The 18,034-nt window shown below is 36.3% G+C and overlaps 1 protein-coding gene across 1 annotated transcript in view; it reads left to right on the top strand.

The window, feature by feature from the left end:
* Nucleotides 1-17,254, top strand: part of LOC107582207 (cadherin-10-like) — a 41,831-nt gene extending 24,577 nt beyond the window's left edge. The window contains exons 5-11 of the mRNA XM_016267957.1: nucleotides 1,704-1,758; nucleotides 2,055-2,150; nucleotides 4,984-5,120; nucleotides 5,560-5,678; nucleotides 5,877-5,985; nucleotides 7,028-7,279; nucleotides 16,555-17,254. Coding sequence (XP_016123443.1) covers nucleotides 1,704-1,758; nucleotides 2,055-2,150; nucleotides 4,984-5,120; nucleotides 5,560-5,678; nucleotides 5,877-5,985; nucleotides 7,028-7,279; nucleotides 16,555-17,045 — 1,259 coding nt within the window. The 3' untranslated portion in view covers nucleotides 17,046-17,254. The remainder of the gene's footprint in view (nucleotides 1-1,703; nucleotides 1,759-2,054; nucleotides 2,151-4,983; nucleotides 5,121-5,559; nucleotides 5,679-5,876; nucleotides 5,986-7,027; nucleotides 7,280-16,554) is intronic.
* The last annotated feature ends 780 nt before the right edge of the window (nucleotides 17,255-18,034 follow it).

The raw sequence follows: 18,034 nt of genomic DNA, 5'->3' as shown, positions 1-18,034 counted from the left end.
TAATAATTAGCAAGGACATTTTGAGTGTCTGAAAGTATCTTTTTAGCATAATGAAGGAAAGGGAAACTTGATTCTGCTTGATATGACCCCTTTAATGTTTTGATGCTCATACTAGCTTTGCGTTGCTTTCTGTTGCACTCATTATATTAGTTTTATTATCATCCAAAGGCTTATTTAGCTAATAAGGTGGCTTCTGTCAACAGATAATCATAGCCATTGTAACAGGCAATTTAATGGTCCAGTAGAGATTTGAACAGAGGGATTCGGTAATTAAATGCTTTTGAATATTCAGTGAACAAACAAGTGGTTGCTTTCACCTTAGACACAAATAAAAGGTACAGCGGGGGAAAACGGCAAAATGACACCTTGAAAAGTGTCTCCCAAAGCATCAGAACATGAAGTTCATTACAGTGTATGAAAATCAAGCAAAACACATCTTTGCCTTCCATATTTTGGTTTTTGATCAGATGTTTCGTGCTCGGTTAAATCCAATCCATCAACATGTTCCCAAGCGTGTGCATGTGTATGTGTGTGAAGACGGGGGAAAAGCAAATTATTCATAGGGCCTCAGTTGGTGATTTCCCTCCGGAAGTTTGGCAAGATGAATACAGGAGCTTTTTTATCTCCCCCCTCCTTTCCTTTCTGAATTCAGACTTTTATAAGTCACAAAGTTGGTGTGAAAGAGTGTGTCTTGTCTCTCATCACCTGTCCGCGTGTGCACTGTGAGCGATTGTCTGAAAAGCATGTCCTTCTGGCTTACTCATGCACGTCACACTCAGGTGCATATTTAAATGTCAGCAGAATATGTAAGCTGACATTGATAAATGGGTTTAATAGGAAATATTTCCTTTTCTTATTTCATGAAAACAAAAGGCAGGGGATCAACAGAGTGATTAGCATTCAGGCTCTTTCAAACGAGCCACTTCAAAATTCCCAACACGCAATATGCGGTTAAGGATAATTGATAGTTGCTAGTTGCTTCGGCTAGGAAGGTGTTCGTCACAGCTGGCTATTCGATGCATAACACATAATTGATTACTTAAAAATTAGCATTTACTAGCACTAAGGTACCACTATTCTGCTGGAAAAAAAAAGTTTTGAATAATAGAGGTCTTGCAACAAGATTTCCTAGGTCAACAACCATCACTACATAAACTAAGATCTGACAGCATACAATCAATCAATCAATGAGGTTTTATCATTAACATTTAGTCATTTAGCAGATGCTTTTATCCAAAGCGACTTACAAATGAGGATAATAGAAGCAATATCAAAATCGACAAAAGAGCAATAATATGCAAGTGCTGTGACAAGTCTCAGTTACCCTAACGCAGTATGCTATGAAGCTAGTGTTAGAGGGTAATTTTTTATAATAAATAAAAAATAAAACAAGTAGTGAGGATAGAAATAGAATATAGAGTGCAAGTGTTAGAGGGTCAAATTATATATATTTACAGATATACTTAAATAATAATGACACAAATATTTACTGACATAACTAATGGTGTTTGGAGTGACAGTGAAAAATCAGAAAAATCACAGTCGAATTAATAGTAAATAAATTAATACATTTTTAAATGGCTAAATAAATAAAGTTATCTAAAATAGTTCAGAATATAAAATATAAAACCCAACATTACATTACATAATGCATTACAATATTACATAAATAGTTCTATAAAAATCATTTGTGTGTTGTCAAGGGTTTTTAATTGATTGTGGTCTGAATACGCTTCCATCTGGAAGGTCCAACTTCTGGTGAGTCATTGTGGCAGAACTTACACCAGAAAAACACTCACAGCAGAAAGTAATTGAAATGCACAAGGCAGGGGATGATTACACAGATATTTTCAAGTCATTGAATGTCCCCTGGAGTACAGTTAAAATCAATAATTAAGAAACTGAAAGACCCTGGCATAGCTGTAAATCTACCTAGAGGAGGATGTCCTTAAACAGTGCGACATTGTGCAAGAAGGAAACTCAAAAAAGATTACAAGCATCAGTACCTGAGATTGGAAAGACATTCGACATCTGTTACCCGTGTCCTTCACCAGTCAGAGCGGAAAAGAGAAAGCAACTGCTAAAAAACTGTCATATGACATCTCGGCTACAGAAGGCATGTGGGAGACTTTGAAGCCTGCTGGAAGAAGGTTCTATGATCTGATGTGACTAAAATGGAGCTTTCTGGCCATTAAAATAAACGCCACGTCTGGCATAAGCTAAACACTGAGCATCAGCAGAAACAGATCATCCCCACTGTGAATCATGGTGGTGGCAGCATCACGCTGAGGGGCATATATGCTTTTCTGCAGCAGGCCCTGGAAGGCTTGGGAGGGTAAAATGAATGCTGCAAAATACACAGAAGCCCTGGAGGAAAACCTGATGGGGTCTGCAAGACACCTGCAGGAGCAGATTTGTTTTCCAGCAAGACAATGACCAGAAGCATGAAGTCAAATATGGCTAAAAAAACACAACTAGTGTCCTGGGGCCTCATTTATAAAATGTTGCGTATAAACCATCCTAAATTTGTTCTAAGATCGTTTCTCAAAAGTGCGTATGTGCGATTCAGAGAAAACGAACGTGTGCACAAAAACACGTGCGTACGCCTTTCTTCCAGATGTGACATTTATAAATCGCAAATTAACTTAAAATTGTGCGGAGTTGACTGGTGTCAGATGTCCGCCTTATAAACGCCCCCTAATTAATATCATTACCATATAAAAGAGCACATGCCAATATCCGAATTCCGACGAGCACATAGAGAAAAAATTAAATAAAATAAAAACTTTACTGAGTCTGAAATTGAGGTCCTGCTGGCGGAGGTAGAGGTTTGTGTGGGGATGCTTTTTATTTAATAATGTGTAATTATTCTGTGGACAAACAATGTGTGTGTGTGGTTATATTTTTTCTATTGACTATTATCAAAATATCTACTTCTAGAAACAACAGAAATAATAATTATAAAACAATTAGGTTTCCAAAAGAAAACACTATGAATTCAAATAAAACTTGCTATGACAACTAATAAAAAGTTTAGTAGCACGAAATTCTTGCAAAACTTTAAAAAACATTATTGAAAGAAAAATTGGACGTTTCATATCATAAAATAAATTATTACACGATTATGGTCTCCGGTCTGAAAAAACCTGCATGTGATTTGGCATTTCTTCATATTTACACAGTTTACTAATGCTGCTCAAATGTGCCATTAATGTACTGACACAAAAATATATAGTGTATTTTATACAAATATAACTGATGTAAATGACAAAAACAAAGTTTAAGACTGATGTCTCTATTCATTTTCACAAACGCAAAGCAGCAGATGTTATAAATATAAACAGTTAACAATGTTATTGAATAGAATATATTAAAACCATTATTGCACGAGGCCTATTCGGCGACACAGACAAAACAGTCGGAGATGCGTTTATGCATTTTTTATTTTTTTTTTACGCGTTATATGTAAATCAAGACTTCGCAAGTTCTCTTGTAAAATAAAATAATAATAAAAAAACAACAACATGGAATAAACGGCACAGAAAGCGAGTAAAGAACTCTCAACATTAGGCTACTAAAAAGGTCAGTTTAATCTCGCAAAAACTCCCGTTAATAAAAAATCTTACTACACTTCACAATTAATCTCTTACACTGCATCTCCTACACTGCTTTTATTATTATTGTAGCTTAGATGTCCAAATAGCTGCAGTACTCCGACATTGCCACAAGGAAAAGTGCGTACGTCTGCTCAGACCCTGATGTGGTGGTAAGTACTTTTCCACGTCAAAGAACGTTTTTATAAATATGAACGTTGCCGTGGATTTTAGCATATGCACACTAAGATCAAATCTGTGCATACGCACATTTTATAAATGAGGCCCCTGGAGTGGCCCGAGTTCAGATCTCCAAACAAGTATTTATGGGTGGAATCATAACGTCCATACAACCTGTCAGAGGTGAAGCAGTTTTGAAAAGAAGAATGGGGAAGAACTACAATGATGTGCACAGCTGAAGGTTGTTTGCTCAAATATTGACTTGAAAAGCATGAATACTCACGGGGATGCAAGTCATTCAGATTTGACTTGGATTTAAAAAAACAATTCTTGAATTTGAATTCAGCAGTTATAAAAATAAATATAATTTTTATCCAGAAAAAGGAAATGGCATTACAGGATTTAATTTGAAACAATTTTCCCTCAGAAATGTTCAATTTCACAAATAATTACAAAGAAACCACAAGTAACACAATGAATTAAACATTTTTAAAAAATTAACAATTTTTTAAGAGTAATTTTCAAATTATTCAATTTGTTTTAATTGCATTTCAGTAAACTGACTCAATTCATGAATTGGTAAGTTCTACATCAAATAATGAGTTTATGCTTAATAACTTTAACCAATTAGTAGAAATAGTTCCACAATGACACAAAATAAGATTTTTCTGTTAAACTCTGTCAAAATAGCAAATTAGAGAATCAGCAGAACATAAAAACGTCCAAGAGGGGGAATACGGAGAACTTGCACAATTGGTGGCTGACTAAATACTTTTTTGCCCCACTGTATATATATATATATATGCTGTAAACCAGTCCGGACCAGCATGAGAATTCAATATCTGGTCTTTTCAGCAGGGTAGTTTGTAGCCACGGTCTTAAAAGGAAGAGGTACAATGTATAGTTTGTTGTCCTCAGCGTGTAACTAACATCAATGCATTTGACGAGGGCAAATTTGTTCTCTAATAGAGATGTCAAATCAAATACATCTAACTGTTTGAAGGAAAATTAAATCAGTCTGGGCTGATTTATTTGGTGGACTGCACAGGCACTGTTCTGGGCCCTTGATTATGGGTGTGTGATGTACCCTTTTTCACTTCCTGGGGCCGTGTTTACAACACTTTAAAACACTGAGGATGTTCAGTCCCTGTGCCTGAGCATAATCAGAGCTCCACTGTCTGGTATTCATTACCGTCATTCTTGTTTTCAGATACACCATTGATCGCCACACAGACCTGGAGAGACTGTTTAGCATCGATTCCAACAATGGGACCATCAGCACACTGCAGGGTCTGGACAGAGAAACTTCCAAATGGCACAACATCTCTGTTCTGGCAACCGAACTCAGTAAGTTTGCATTGTGAGCCATTGCTGATATGGGATAGTACCGCAAGGTTTACTTATAACAATCCGGAAAGCTCTTGCCTTTTAATTCAATATTTCAATTTCAACTCATGAACTAGATATGCTAGGAAATTCATTTTCAGGTTTTTTGTTTGTTCAAACCTGTTAAAATAATGTGCTATAAGGTGGACTAAAACTTCTAGAGCCTCAAGACATTTTCTGAAACGGCTTAAACCACAGCAATACAATAAATGACTGATGACAAAAATCAAACTGTCACCTTGAGTTGTGGTTTAATTTATGCTTTCTGCATTCTCGGTAGAATAATATATGCCTGGGGTAAAAGGCTGAAAGACAAATAGAGAGAAACAAAATTAGACCTCTTGAATGCAAACTGAATATCTTCCTCAATTGCTAAAACGCATTTATCATTGGCGTCTAGGTACTGCCCTGCAAACCAGAGTGCCGGTGTTTATCAAAGTGCGCGACGTGAATGACAATGCGCCTGAATTCGCCATGTACTACGAGACCTTTGTCTGTGAGAATGTCAAAGCTGGTCAGGTATGCCGCAGTTTCATGTTTATTCATTGTTTCACACAAATAGTTTATTAAACGCTTCTGCTTGCTTTGTTTTTCTGCTGTTCTGTGGAGCTTTAGAGCTACATTTATGACTAGGATGGTTGTGTTATATTGCGCAGTTCTATGTTGAATTAGAATGAAATGAAAACAGCTAATCATCTTTGCTTATTATGTTTCCAGCTCATCCAGACCATAAGTGCTGTGGACACTGATGAACCTCTTGTCGGGCACAAGTTTGTTTTCAGTCTAAGCACCATCAATCCAAACTTCACCATCTTCGACAATGAAGGTAATTCAATGGAAAACCATTTCTGCATCAGATTGAAAATAGTGAGATAAGTTTAAAATAAGAAATACAATGTCAAATATAAATGCTGAGACAAAAGGTTGCGATTCCAAATATAAATTAAAGTTTAAACAAAAATACACTACCATTCAGTAAGATTTTGTTTTAAAGAAATGCATACGTTTATTCAGCAAGGACACATTCATTTGATCAAAAGTGACAGCAAAGACATTTATAATGTTAAAAAAGGTTTCTCATATTAGAATGATATTTCTGAAGAATCATGTGACTGAAGACTGGAGTAATTGATGCTAAAAATGCAGCTTTGCATCTTGGGAATTAATTACTTTCTTTTTTAAAAAATATATTCAAATAGAAGCATATATTTTATACTGTTATAATGTTTCACATTATTTTGAAATGTGTTTTCACTGCACTTTCAAAAAAAAATAAAAATCATACTGACCTCAAAATTTTGAACATAAATTTAGTCTCACAACTGGGGTAAAAAGTTGCAATTATTTGCATATAACATTTTAAATAAATGGTTCGATACAAAGTTGCATATGCAAACCACAAAGCCACAGTTAGGATAAATAAAGTCACATTTGTGAGACAGAAGTTACAATTAAAAAGAAAAAAAAATACATACATATTACTTTTCTTCAAACATGTCAAAGCAGATGGGGTGAATTATTTGAGGAACCTGTTTGAAAACTATTCCAAATTCCATTTGGTGCCACTAGAGGCACACATACACACTTAACCTTGCAATCGGCTACAGCTCTTCATAGTTAGTATGTTTGTACTTGAAAACAGTATCAGCATAAGTCATAGTACACTACAGATGCACATCTGTCATGCAAGCAAACTACAAACAGTTACTGTGTCTTAATTAATTCAAAACATATTATTCACGATGCCAAAGACGCAACAATTACATTGCTAGCTAAAACACAGCTCAATACTTAAGCTTTGAAAACAACACCGTCTATTACACACTAGTCTCAGTATCGCTTTTGATCTTGACATTATTGTCTTGTAGACAACACAGCGCGGATCCTGACCCGCCGGGGCAGCTTCAACAGAAGAGAGATGAGCTCATACCTGCTGCCTGTCGTCATCTCAGACAACGATTACCCCATCCAGAGCAGCACCAGTACGCTGACGGTCCGTGTCTGTGCCTGCGACAGCCGTGGGAATGTGCAGACATGCAGTAACGAAGCCCTGCTGCTCTCAGCTGGACTCAGCACCGGAGCCCTGGTGGCCATCTTACTCTGCATTTTAATATTACTGAGTAAGTGTTGAACTCCTGTAAATATACAGCATTGGGTCATGTTTAGCTATTTAAAAACATTTATATGGCCCTGCATGGTGCCACTCTGAACATGATGCCCCTGGGCAGATGCCCAATTGTCCATATGGTTAATCCGGATCTGATTTAGGCCACCCTGAACATAGCAGCCCTCTTTACTTGCATCATTTTTATGTACTCTAATGCGTGATAGGAATCCTCTAACCATATGTAGTGCACTTTCTTAGAAGCATTTCATATATAATCTATATGCACTGATGTAACCACATTACAGACTGAACTCACCAAAAAGTACAAACACTGTGGCTCTGCAGTAAAATCAACAAGGCTCAAACAGAGACAGGAGAAAGGTTGTTGGGTTTCTAGCTGTTTCTCTTGTTGTGTCATACCTCTTCAGGTCAGAAGCGGGATGCTTTTGTGATTGAGTCGCACATCTCTTGGTTGCAGGCTCAGAACAGGGTGTGTTTACTCAGAAGATACATTAATCACCTTCTGATGAGGAGGAGGCTGTACTTTGGCACAGTGTTTTGATTGGCTGTGGACTTCAGAAGTGGCCACACATTATGTTATACACGTTCTCATGGAGCCGCAAACCTGGCCAGTTTATCACAGTCTCTGTTTAAAAGTCTTACATCTTCCAAAAAAGGTGTATTAAAATGTTTTATTAATGTTGATGTGCTTGTCAGTAGATCATTTAAAACTTCACAATACGGTATATCATTTGTTAGAGTTCAAATTAATTTGTAGGTAGATAGATAGATAGACAGACAGACAGACAGACAATACAGACAGAAAATACAAACAGTCAGACGAGACAGACATAAACTACAAACAAACGGACAGACAAAGATACAGACAGACAGACAGACAGACAGACGTATAGAAAGACAGACAATACAAACAAACAGACAGACAGAAAGACAAAGACATAGACAGATAAAGAGACAGACAGATAACACAAACAGATAGAAAACGAGACAGACAGACAGACAAGACAATACTACGGTGGCCGAGAAGTGCAGAACAAATCACAATTCTGAAAACAAAATAACAAATTACAAACGCAAATGCAAGTCTAAAAAACAAAATAACAAATCAGAAAGCATAACAACAATTCAGAAAACATTATAATAAGTCCAAAAACAAAATAATAAGTCAGAAAACACAACGAAAATTCAGACAAACCGGAAGAGGTAGGTATAGTTTGAGACCGTGCCATTGGTTTGGGATTACTCACCGCTGACTGGACGAGACATCTGTCAATCAACGTATACAGGAAGAACCAGCCGAAGAACAGCAGAGTCCTGGTAGAAAGTTCGGAGATGGTATTAAAGTAGCTCAGTTTAAATGTATTGTATGAATTGCCCTTACTCTGGAATAAAACATACGGAGTGTATATTTACATTTAGTTAAAAGTGGCTGTTGAACATCAGCTCCAGGTGCGCGTTTTTTAGACTTGCATTTGCGTTTGTAATTTGTTCTTTTGTTTTCAGAATTGTGATTTGTTCTGCACTTCTCGGTCTCCGTACAATACAGACAGATAACAAACAGACAATAGATAGATAGATAGATAGATAGATAGATAGATAGATAGATAGATAGATAGATAGATAGATAGATAGATAGATAGATAGACTGATAGATTGATAATATCTTTTCTGGACTGATGCAGCCTTCTTAATACAATACATTTTCTTATATTTAGTCACAATCTCAAAATGACACCAAAGATATAACAGATTTGTCCAGAGGACATGGACTAAAAATAAGCGCTTGTAACATCTCAGCGATGTGTCTGGCGAGCAGAGTGTAATGCATCCTGACCTCTTGTCCTGCTATTCTGATGATGCAGCACAGTGTGGGCCGTGAGGCATCCTTCTTGCAATGTTTATTTTGTTATTTATTAATTTTTGCTTAGAATTTTCTCCAAATATTTCCTCCAGACAATCAAAAAGTAGGGCACCCCATTAAGACATTACTGTAGGTGCTCTCTCTCTCTCGTTCTTCGCTTTTCTCAGAAAGTGCAGCAGTGTGGAAAAATAGCTTTCATTATTAAATGTATGCAATTGACAAAAAGGCCTTTGTGTTCTTCCGGGGCTTAAGTAGGTCGCATGCTCCTTCTTGACGTCCTAAAATGCCACTTGTGCAAGGTAATGCAGTATGAAAGCGCAGCTGGTTCTGAACAGCATGTGTCTGTGTTGTTTCTGCAGAGAAAAGGAAAAATATGTTGTGCGTAAGTTAAAACATCCATCAATAAGTAATTGTTCAAACTGCTGGTGAGTGCATCTCTCAAGTCTCCAATCTAACCCGAGGCAATCCGTCATCGTTCTGCATTTTCTATTATCTGCTTCTGTATGATTCGGTTAAACTGAATATATTCAGGAACTTCAGGTTGACTTAGATATCTATTATTTATGCTGGCCGAAACCGGCATTTGTTTATACATATTAAAGACATACCATCTATTCTGAAATAAAATAGCAATGCTGCAAGTAAACTTATAATGACAAGTGTTTTGACATGGCTCTCAAAGTTCTAACAAATTCAACTTTGAACCTGTTTGCCGCTGACCTCTCGAATGCATTACATATGCAATGTCTGGTCTAACTTTACAGCCAATGACTTTCTTTATAGATTCTGTCTTTAAAGTACAAAGCAAAGCAGCAAGAGATGTTTAAAAACTGTCAAAGTTTATGAAGACATCAAAAATGCTTCATAATTTATCACTTTTAAGTCATGGTGCCTCAGTTCTTAAACTCATTAAAATTCACCAACAGCCCAACCATATAGATAGATAGATAGATAGATAGATAGATAGATAGATAGATAGATAGATAGATAGATACCAACCATATAGATTGATAGATAGAGACCAACCATATAGATAGATAGATAGACAGATAGATAGATACCAACCATATAGATAGATAGGACGATAGATAGATAGATAGATAGATAGATAGATAGATAGATAGATAGATAGATAGATAGATAGATAGATAGATAGATAGATAGATAGATAATATATTTTCTGGACTGATGCAGCCTTCTTAATACAATACATTTTCTTATATTTAGTCACGATCTCAAAATGACACCAAAGATATAACAGATTTGTCCAGAGGACATGGACTAAAAATAAGCGCTTGTAACATCTCAGCGATGTGTCTGGCGAGCAGAGTGTAATGCATCCTGACCTCTTGTCCTGCTATTCTGATGATGCAGCACAGTGTGGGCCGTGAGGCATCCTTCTTGCAATGTTTATTTTCTGTTATTTATTAATTTTTGCTTAGAATTTTCTCCAAATATTTCCTCCAGACAATCAAAAAGTAGGGCACCCCATTAAGACATTACTGTAGGTGCTCTCTCTCTCTCGTTCTTCGCTTTTCTCAGAAAGTGCAGCAGTGTGGAAAAATAGCTTTCATTATTAAATGTATGCAATTGACAAAAAGGCCTTTGTGTTCTTCCGGGGCTTAAGTAGGTCGCATGCTCCTTCTTGACGTCCTAAAATGCCACTTGTGCAAGGTAATGCAGTATGAAAGCGCAGCTGGTTCTGAACAGCATGTGTCTGTGTTGTTTCTGCAGAGAAAAGGAAAAATATGTTGTGCGTAAGTTAAAACATCCATCAATAAGTAATTGTTCAAACTGCTGGTGAGTGCATCTCTCAAGTCTCCAATCTAACCTGAGGCAATCTGTCATCATTCTGCATTTTCTATTATCTGCCTCTGTACGAATCGGTAAAACGAAATATTTTCAGGAACTTCAGGTTGAATTTTCTATCTATTATTTATGCTGGTTGAAGTGGTCTCCATTTGTTTATACATATTAAAGACATACTGTACCGTCTATTTTGAAATAAAATAGCTATGTTTCAAGTAAAGACTTTTACTCCAGCATCAATGCTTCTTCATGCATCAGCTGTATTGTGCACCAGTCAAGCAATTTAACTTCGCGTTTAAAGTTCTAACAAATTCAGAATAGAACCTGTTTGCAGCTGTCCTCTCGAATGCATTACATATTCAATGTCTAGCCTAACTTTTCACCCAGTTATCTTCTTTACTGATGATATCTTAAAGTACAAAGCAAAGCAGCAAGAAATGTTAAAAACTGTCAAACATTATGAAGACATCAAAAATGCTTCATAATTGATTACTTTTAAGTCATGGCGCTTCAGTTCTTGAACTCATTTAAATTCACCAACAGTATCCTGAGACCCACAAGTCGTGTTTTTCTTTTTGCTATGTACTGTATCAAAGTTGGTGTTGCTGGGGAAGCTGTTTTAAAATGTCAAGCTACAAGCTTCTCAAAACCCATAAGTAGCTACAATTTTGGAAAAGTAGTTAACTTTACTGCTTCTTTTACACGACACAACTCACAGTACTAAAAAGATGAATCATTTTAAACTTTATCATGTTTAAATATCAACACATATGATTGAACTTTATGTACTCATGAATATAGAACAAGTCATAAAGTAAACAAAGCACTGTTCTCAAATTAGTGTGGTTAAAAATTTAGGATAATTATGATTTTTTTTTAATGTTTTTTGTAAGATGCCAGGTTTACAGTCACTTAATTTATTTGATAAAAAGATGCAATATCATGATTTGATAAATACATATTAATATAAATAATATTTTTCAGAAACCGTGATACACTACCATTCAAAAGTTTGGGAATATGAGCTACACACACACACACACACACACACCGCTTACATTATAAGCAGACATCAAGAAAAAGTTAAATTCTGTAAGTGCATGGCCCCTTTAAATTCCACCCCAAAATGATATGTCCATATGTATACGTTTCTACCCATTACACAACACAGACAATTGTGCGCCGTGTGTTCAACCACTTCTGCCATCTCATATTCTGCTGTTCCCCTGCGCAGGCACCATCTAGTCCACCACCGATCCTCTCTGGGCAAACTTAATATGGATATTTTCCCCTTTATCCTTCTCCATTTTCAGTATCTTCCCCTAAACCCGTCTACTGGCGCTGAGTGGACAGCTTACAGAGGGCAGAGTCTTTCCAGAACAAACTATTGCATCTTTCTGCTTTTTTATTCTTTCCTCAGGCTGCTGCTCTCCATTTGCCCCTCATTTTACATCCTTTCCTGTTGCACCCTTTTCTGATGAGCTGGCTAATGCAAAGCCCAGAATATGCACTAATAGAGGAAGTAGCTGCTTTACGCTGCCAGAGCGAGAAATATCCACATCCAGCCCACACTCTTCCACCACCATTTCTTTTCCAGATCACAGAATGAGCCCTGCACACACCACAGGCCCCCAGGCTGGTCAGAACACTGCATGTTGCCCCCCACCGTTCCTTCTTCATAATTAACACCTGAGTGGGAGGCAGGGGCGAACTCTCCGATTACCTGCTGGGAGGAGTGAGCAGCCACTGAACAAGAAAAACAAGCTGCAAACTACAGCACCTGTTCCCTTTTTAGGACCATAATTCCCTCTTCTCATATCTTCAAGCTCAACACACTGTATTAACATTATGTGGTGAATTCACCAAACAGTGGCAGCACTTGACATGATGCATTTCAGTGCAAAGGCCTGCATCTTAAACAGCGCCATCTGATATTTTTTGCAAAATTAATAAAATATCATATTTTGTTTCTTTTAAAAATAAAGTGCAATTAAACAAAAAACTAAATCAAATAGTCTAAGCAAATTAACTGTTTTGACAGGTTAGTTGATGAAAATTGTGCAATTATTTTTTTTCTGTCATTTTTCAATGTTCTGCAATTTATAATTCTATGACTACTGCATTCTATAAATTATATACAGACATATAATTTAAATTGTAGGGATGTCATTATAGTAATAGACTTTAATAAATTCAGATTGAATGATTCCACTCATTTTGCAAAACATAATTCATAATTATTAATTTATAACTTCATGAATTATAACTGGGGCTGTCAAGTGATTACATTTTTTAATCTAATTCATCGCAAATTAATCAATCAATCATGTTAATAATAATAATCATCATAATCATTTTTAATCATAATTTCCCTTACCAAATCATAACTCAATCAATTAATATTAATAGATTAAAAATACAATACACTCTTAAAAATAAAGGTGCTTAAAAGGTTCTTCACAGCGATGCCATAAAATAACCAATTTTGGTTCCACAACGAACCATTCAGTCAAAGGTTCTTTAAAGAACCATTTCTTTCTTACCTTTTTATAATCTCAAGAACCTTCTTCGCCACAAAGAACCTTTTGTGAAACAGAAAGGTTCTTCAGATGTTAAAGGTTCTTTATGGAATCATTTAGACAAAAAAGTTATTCTATGGCATCGTGAAGCACCTTTATTTTTAAGAGTGTAGAATAATAATAGACATAAAACAGCGTAGTAAGGCTTGAGACATTTATCTTTTTTCATTTTTTACGTCCTATGCATTTTAACAGTACTTTGCGTAACGTTTTTTATTTAATATTATCATTATCTCTACGCTCTTACTCAAAAAAAGAGATGTGTCAAGCCTTACTGCGGTGCCTTACATCTGTGCTCTTTGGAACCTTGCAAATTTGTAATTCACAAGAGAAGAACGCAAACCCTTTTTTATTTCTTACACAATTTTAAAACTGCAAGGTGACTGCTCCAAGCAGTATAAGTCTTTATCTGCATTACAGTGTGTGTTCTCTCTTCTGTATTCATGAGTACCTTAAGCGCATGACACCTTTTGAAACACACTCCTCTGTATCTCAGCTAAGCTCTCTGTAGTGCTGCGTGCTGCTCACTGGGTTCTTATCTGAGTGCTCTGCTTTAGCCATCCAAGAACAGCCTGTGATTCTCCGGCAGTCCTTTCTTCTCGCCGCAGTGATTGAGATTATGCACGCTTTCTCTATCCGATTCTTTGAGCAGCCGCAAAACTGCTTTTTTTTTTTTAGCTGACTCAGTGCTTCTGTTTTCGGTGACTGTGACAATTTGATTGTCCTAGCCATCGATTGTCTGGTCTGTCCCTGATTGAATTAACTAAACCTAATCATAAGTCTCACTCTTTGGTGTGTATCTTGCTTGTTGCCGTAGCAATTGTACTCTGTATCTTTTTACAACAGTTAAGCAAAAGCAATGATGTGTTTTGTGAGTTGTGAACATGCAGTCTCAATTGAATGATGGGGAAACTACTTTGAAACTGTAGCTAGCTAAGCTAAAAGCTATTTCAACAAGCTACACTACTCTGAAAAAATAGCATAGAAACAATTTTCAATCAGAAATTGCTAGTAAATTTCACATATGATTACAGTGAAATGGCAGGTAATACACTGAATTAAAGGGATAGTTCACCCAAAATTTTTATTTTATTTTTACATTATTTACTTACTCTCCATTTGTTCCAAACCTGTACTAGTTTCTTGCTTCTGTTGATTACAAAATATGATATTTTGAAGAATGTGGTGACCAAACAGTTGACGGCATCCAATACGGAAAAAAAAATGCAGTGGAAGTCAATGGCTATCGTCAACAGTTTGGTTACCAACATTCTTCAAATATCTTATTTAATAACTGTGTACAAGCAACTAACTACAAGTAACTTTAGTCACTATAAATTATAGCTATTATATAACAAAACTATATGATGCAAATATAGAATTCCATATCATAATGAAATATGATTGCATAGATCAAATTATATCTCAAAAACTTAAAGGGGTCATATGATGCAATTTCAAGTTTTCCTTTCTCTTTGGAGTGTTACAAGCTGATTGTGCATAGATAAGATCCCTGAAGTTGCAAAGACTAAAGTCTCCTGTGTCTGTCACGTGACTCTGTTCCCCTTTCGGGCTCTGTCTTTACATTTATTTTGAAAGATGACGCTCGCGATTATGGTAATGAGCGTTACATTTCCGACGGGTGCTTGCGGTGTTCGGCCAATCACAATGCACTGGGTCAGCTGGCCAATCAGAGCAGACTGCACTTGTCGGAAGGAGGGACTTTGTAGAAAACGAAGCGTTTGAGAGAGGCGGGGCATATAGGACCTACAATAATGTACAGTATTTGAAAAATAATGTGTTTTTTGAACATTAAAGCATGTCAACATATTCTGTTACACCAAATACACAAAATAATGATCTTTAAAAAAAGCATCATATGACCCCTTTAATGAAGGCATCTGAATCAATATATTGCTGTAAACCTAGGACCTAAAATACCACATACATATCAATGATTTGTTTTTTTTGTTTTTTTATCAGTTTATTTATGTGAATCATCTGAATGAACCAACTCACAAACACAGTTTAGTCTGAATTATCTTATGAGCCTTTAAAAAAAAAAAAAAAAAGTTATAAAAAAAATACTTACAAAATCTGGTCTAAGCAAATCTGATCAGTTTCTGATGTCTTTCTGACAAGTCGATTCCAGTTTTGGGGCTTTTAGTCCATGTGTGGCAGCTTTGAAGCCATTTGTATGCTACCGCACTCCTAAAAGACACAATTGCAAAGTTATCATTTGTAAGAATTATATTTTGGAGCAACAATATTGATTACTCATCCTGCACTGCGAGAAAAAATAATAATATTTTAAACTTTATTTTAAGGAGTCCTTGTTACACATTGCATGTACTTACTAATATAATAACACTCAGTTATACATAATTACATGCAAGTAACCCTAAGACAAACCCTAATCCTAACCATATAGTAAGTGCATGTAGTTCATAATATTACTCAGTACTTAAATGTATAATTACACTGTAACAAGGACACCATAAAATAAAGTGTAACCAAAAAAGATGTTGTAAATAAAACAGAAGCAAAGAAGACACTTTCAAGGTTCAGTCTATCTACTTCAAAATTTCACATTTAATTCAGTGTTTCACTCGCCGTTTCATAGTAATTACTTGTAATTAAACTGTTTCAAAACCAATTTTATTTTCAGCGTAGTCAAGATTTTTTTCCAAACAAAAAAACTCTCTAAAATGAGAATGTCCCTGAAAAACTTGTGATCATTTAGCTATTAGTGAAGTGATCTGTAATTTCAAAATATATCACAGCATTTTTTTAGTATGTTATTTTATGGTAATACCATACCACTTTTAACAAATTCAAACGTATTCAAGACATATTATCCTGCAAAAGCCTGTAGGAAGCACTGCTTCGGCTCAGTAGTTACCAGAGTGTCAGGTGTCTCAGTGACATTCAGAATGCGTGACTATCACAGAGCTTTGTTCAGCTTGATTTGCACCATGCTGATGATATCATTTTATTCGTCTGTCTCTGTCTCCATAGTGATTGTGGTATTGTTTGCGGCCCTGCGGCGTCAAAAGAAAAAGGAGCCCCTGATCATCTCAAAAGAAGATGTCAGGGACAACGTGGTCAGCTACAACGACGAGGGCGGTGGAGAGGAGGACACGCAGGCCTTCGACATCGGAACCCTGCGGAACCCCGAGGTCATCGACACCAATAAACTCCGCCGGGATATAATGCCCGAAATGCTGTTCCCCTTCCGCCGCACGTCCCCCATCAAAGACAACACAGACGTGAGGGACTTTATCAACGGACGGCTGCAGGAAAACGACTCAGATCCCACAGCGCCCCCTTATGACTCCTTGGCTACCTATGCCTACGAAGGCAACGGCTCTTTGGCGGAGTCCCTCAGCTCTCTGGAATCGGCCGCCACCGAGGGGGACCAAGAGTTTGAATATCTGAGTCACTGGGGTCCACAGTTCAAAAAACTGGCGGATATGTACATAGGGCAGGAGTCCCAGAGAGAGACTTAAAGCGGATATGCAACACAGCACACTTAAATATATCTCAGAGCACTAAATTAACACATACGTACTGAAGTCTCCCTCTGTTCTCTGCTGTGTAATGCATATAGACGAATCTACGAAGACTTGAACGTTGCGCTCAACTACTGGGAACTCTTCACGTAGACGTTCTCTTTTCTCTTTGTCTACTTTAACTTTGTCCTCTTCTTCTTCTGGTCTCTCGCTCTCTCTCTTGCTCTATCTTTCTCCCCCCCCCAAAAAAAAAGAATCAGTACAGATGCCTTTTTAAGATTAGGGATTTGTTGTAATCAATGGTGTGGACAATGTGTTTTATAACCAAGGTGAGTGATAGTAGCTTTCTACACTATCGATGTTTATGGCTTAAAAAAACTGATGAAAATAATAAAAAAAAAGCTTAGCTTTTATTGCAGACCAAGTCTAAAATAGGTGCAGTATGTGTATAATATGTTTTACAAGTATGATCATTATGTAAACTACTTGATATCTCTGTTTAAGAGGCAGTTTTCCTGTGGAAGGTTTATATGGGTTCTGTCAAACTGTGGATTCATTTCAGAACATAGAGATAGAGCTGTACAATGAATTGTGTACTTGTAGAATATCAGTCATTCTGTTCATGTCGTTTGAATGCTGTCGCATTGTTTTATACAGTATTTATATTTTTATACTTATTTTGATAATAAAGTTTTTAAAATCTTTTCTCTTCATGGTTTGTTCACAATTTAAAGCTGCATTGGATTAAACATTTTGTAGTTTTCAAAAATACATTTTCTAACAAATAAATTATCTGGACAATGTAGGGGGGGAAAAAGTCCAGTTCTCAAGTCTTTTCATACAGATTTGCAAAAATTATTAAATACAAAAAAATGAACAATTTAGTATATAATTTAGTAAAAATATTGTCGTAACTATATATATATATACACACATACATACTGTATATACACGCATACATATATGTATATATATATATATATATA

This window comes from Sinocyclocheilus grahami, unplaced genomic scaffold (assembly GCF_001515645.1).
Source record: "Sinocyclocheilus grahami isolate Dianchi unplaced genomic scaffold, SAMN03320097.WGS_v1.1 scaffold41.1, whole genome shotgun sequence".
In the NCBI taxonomy this organism is placed as follows: Eukaryota; Metazoa; Chordata; class Actinopteri; order Cypriniformes; family Cyprinidae; genus Sinocyclocheilus; species Sinocyclocheilus grahami.
This window is presented reverse-complemented; position numbering and strand designations above follow the sequence as displayed.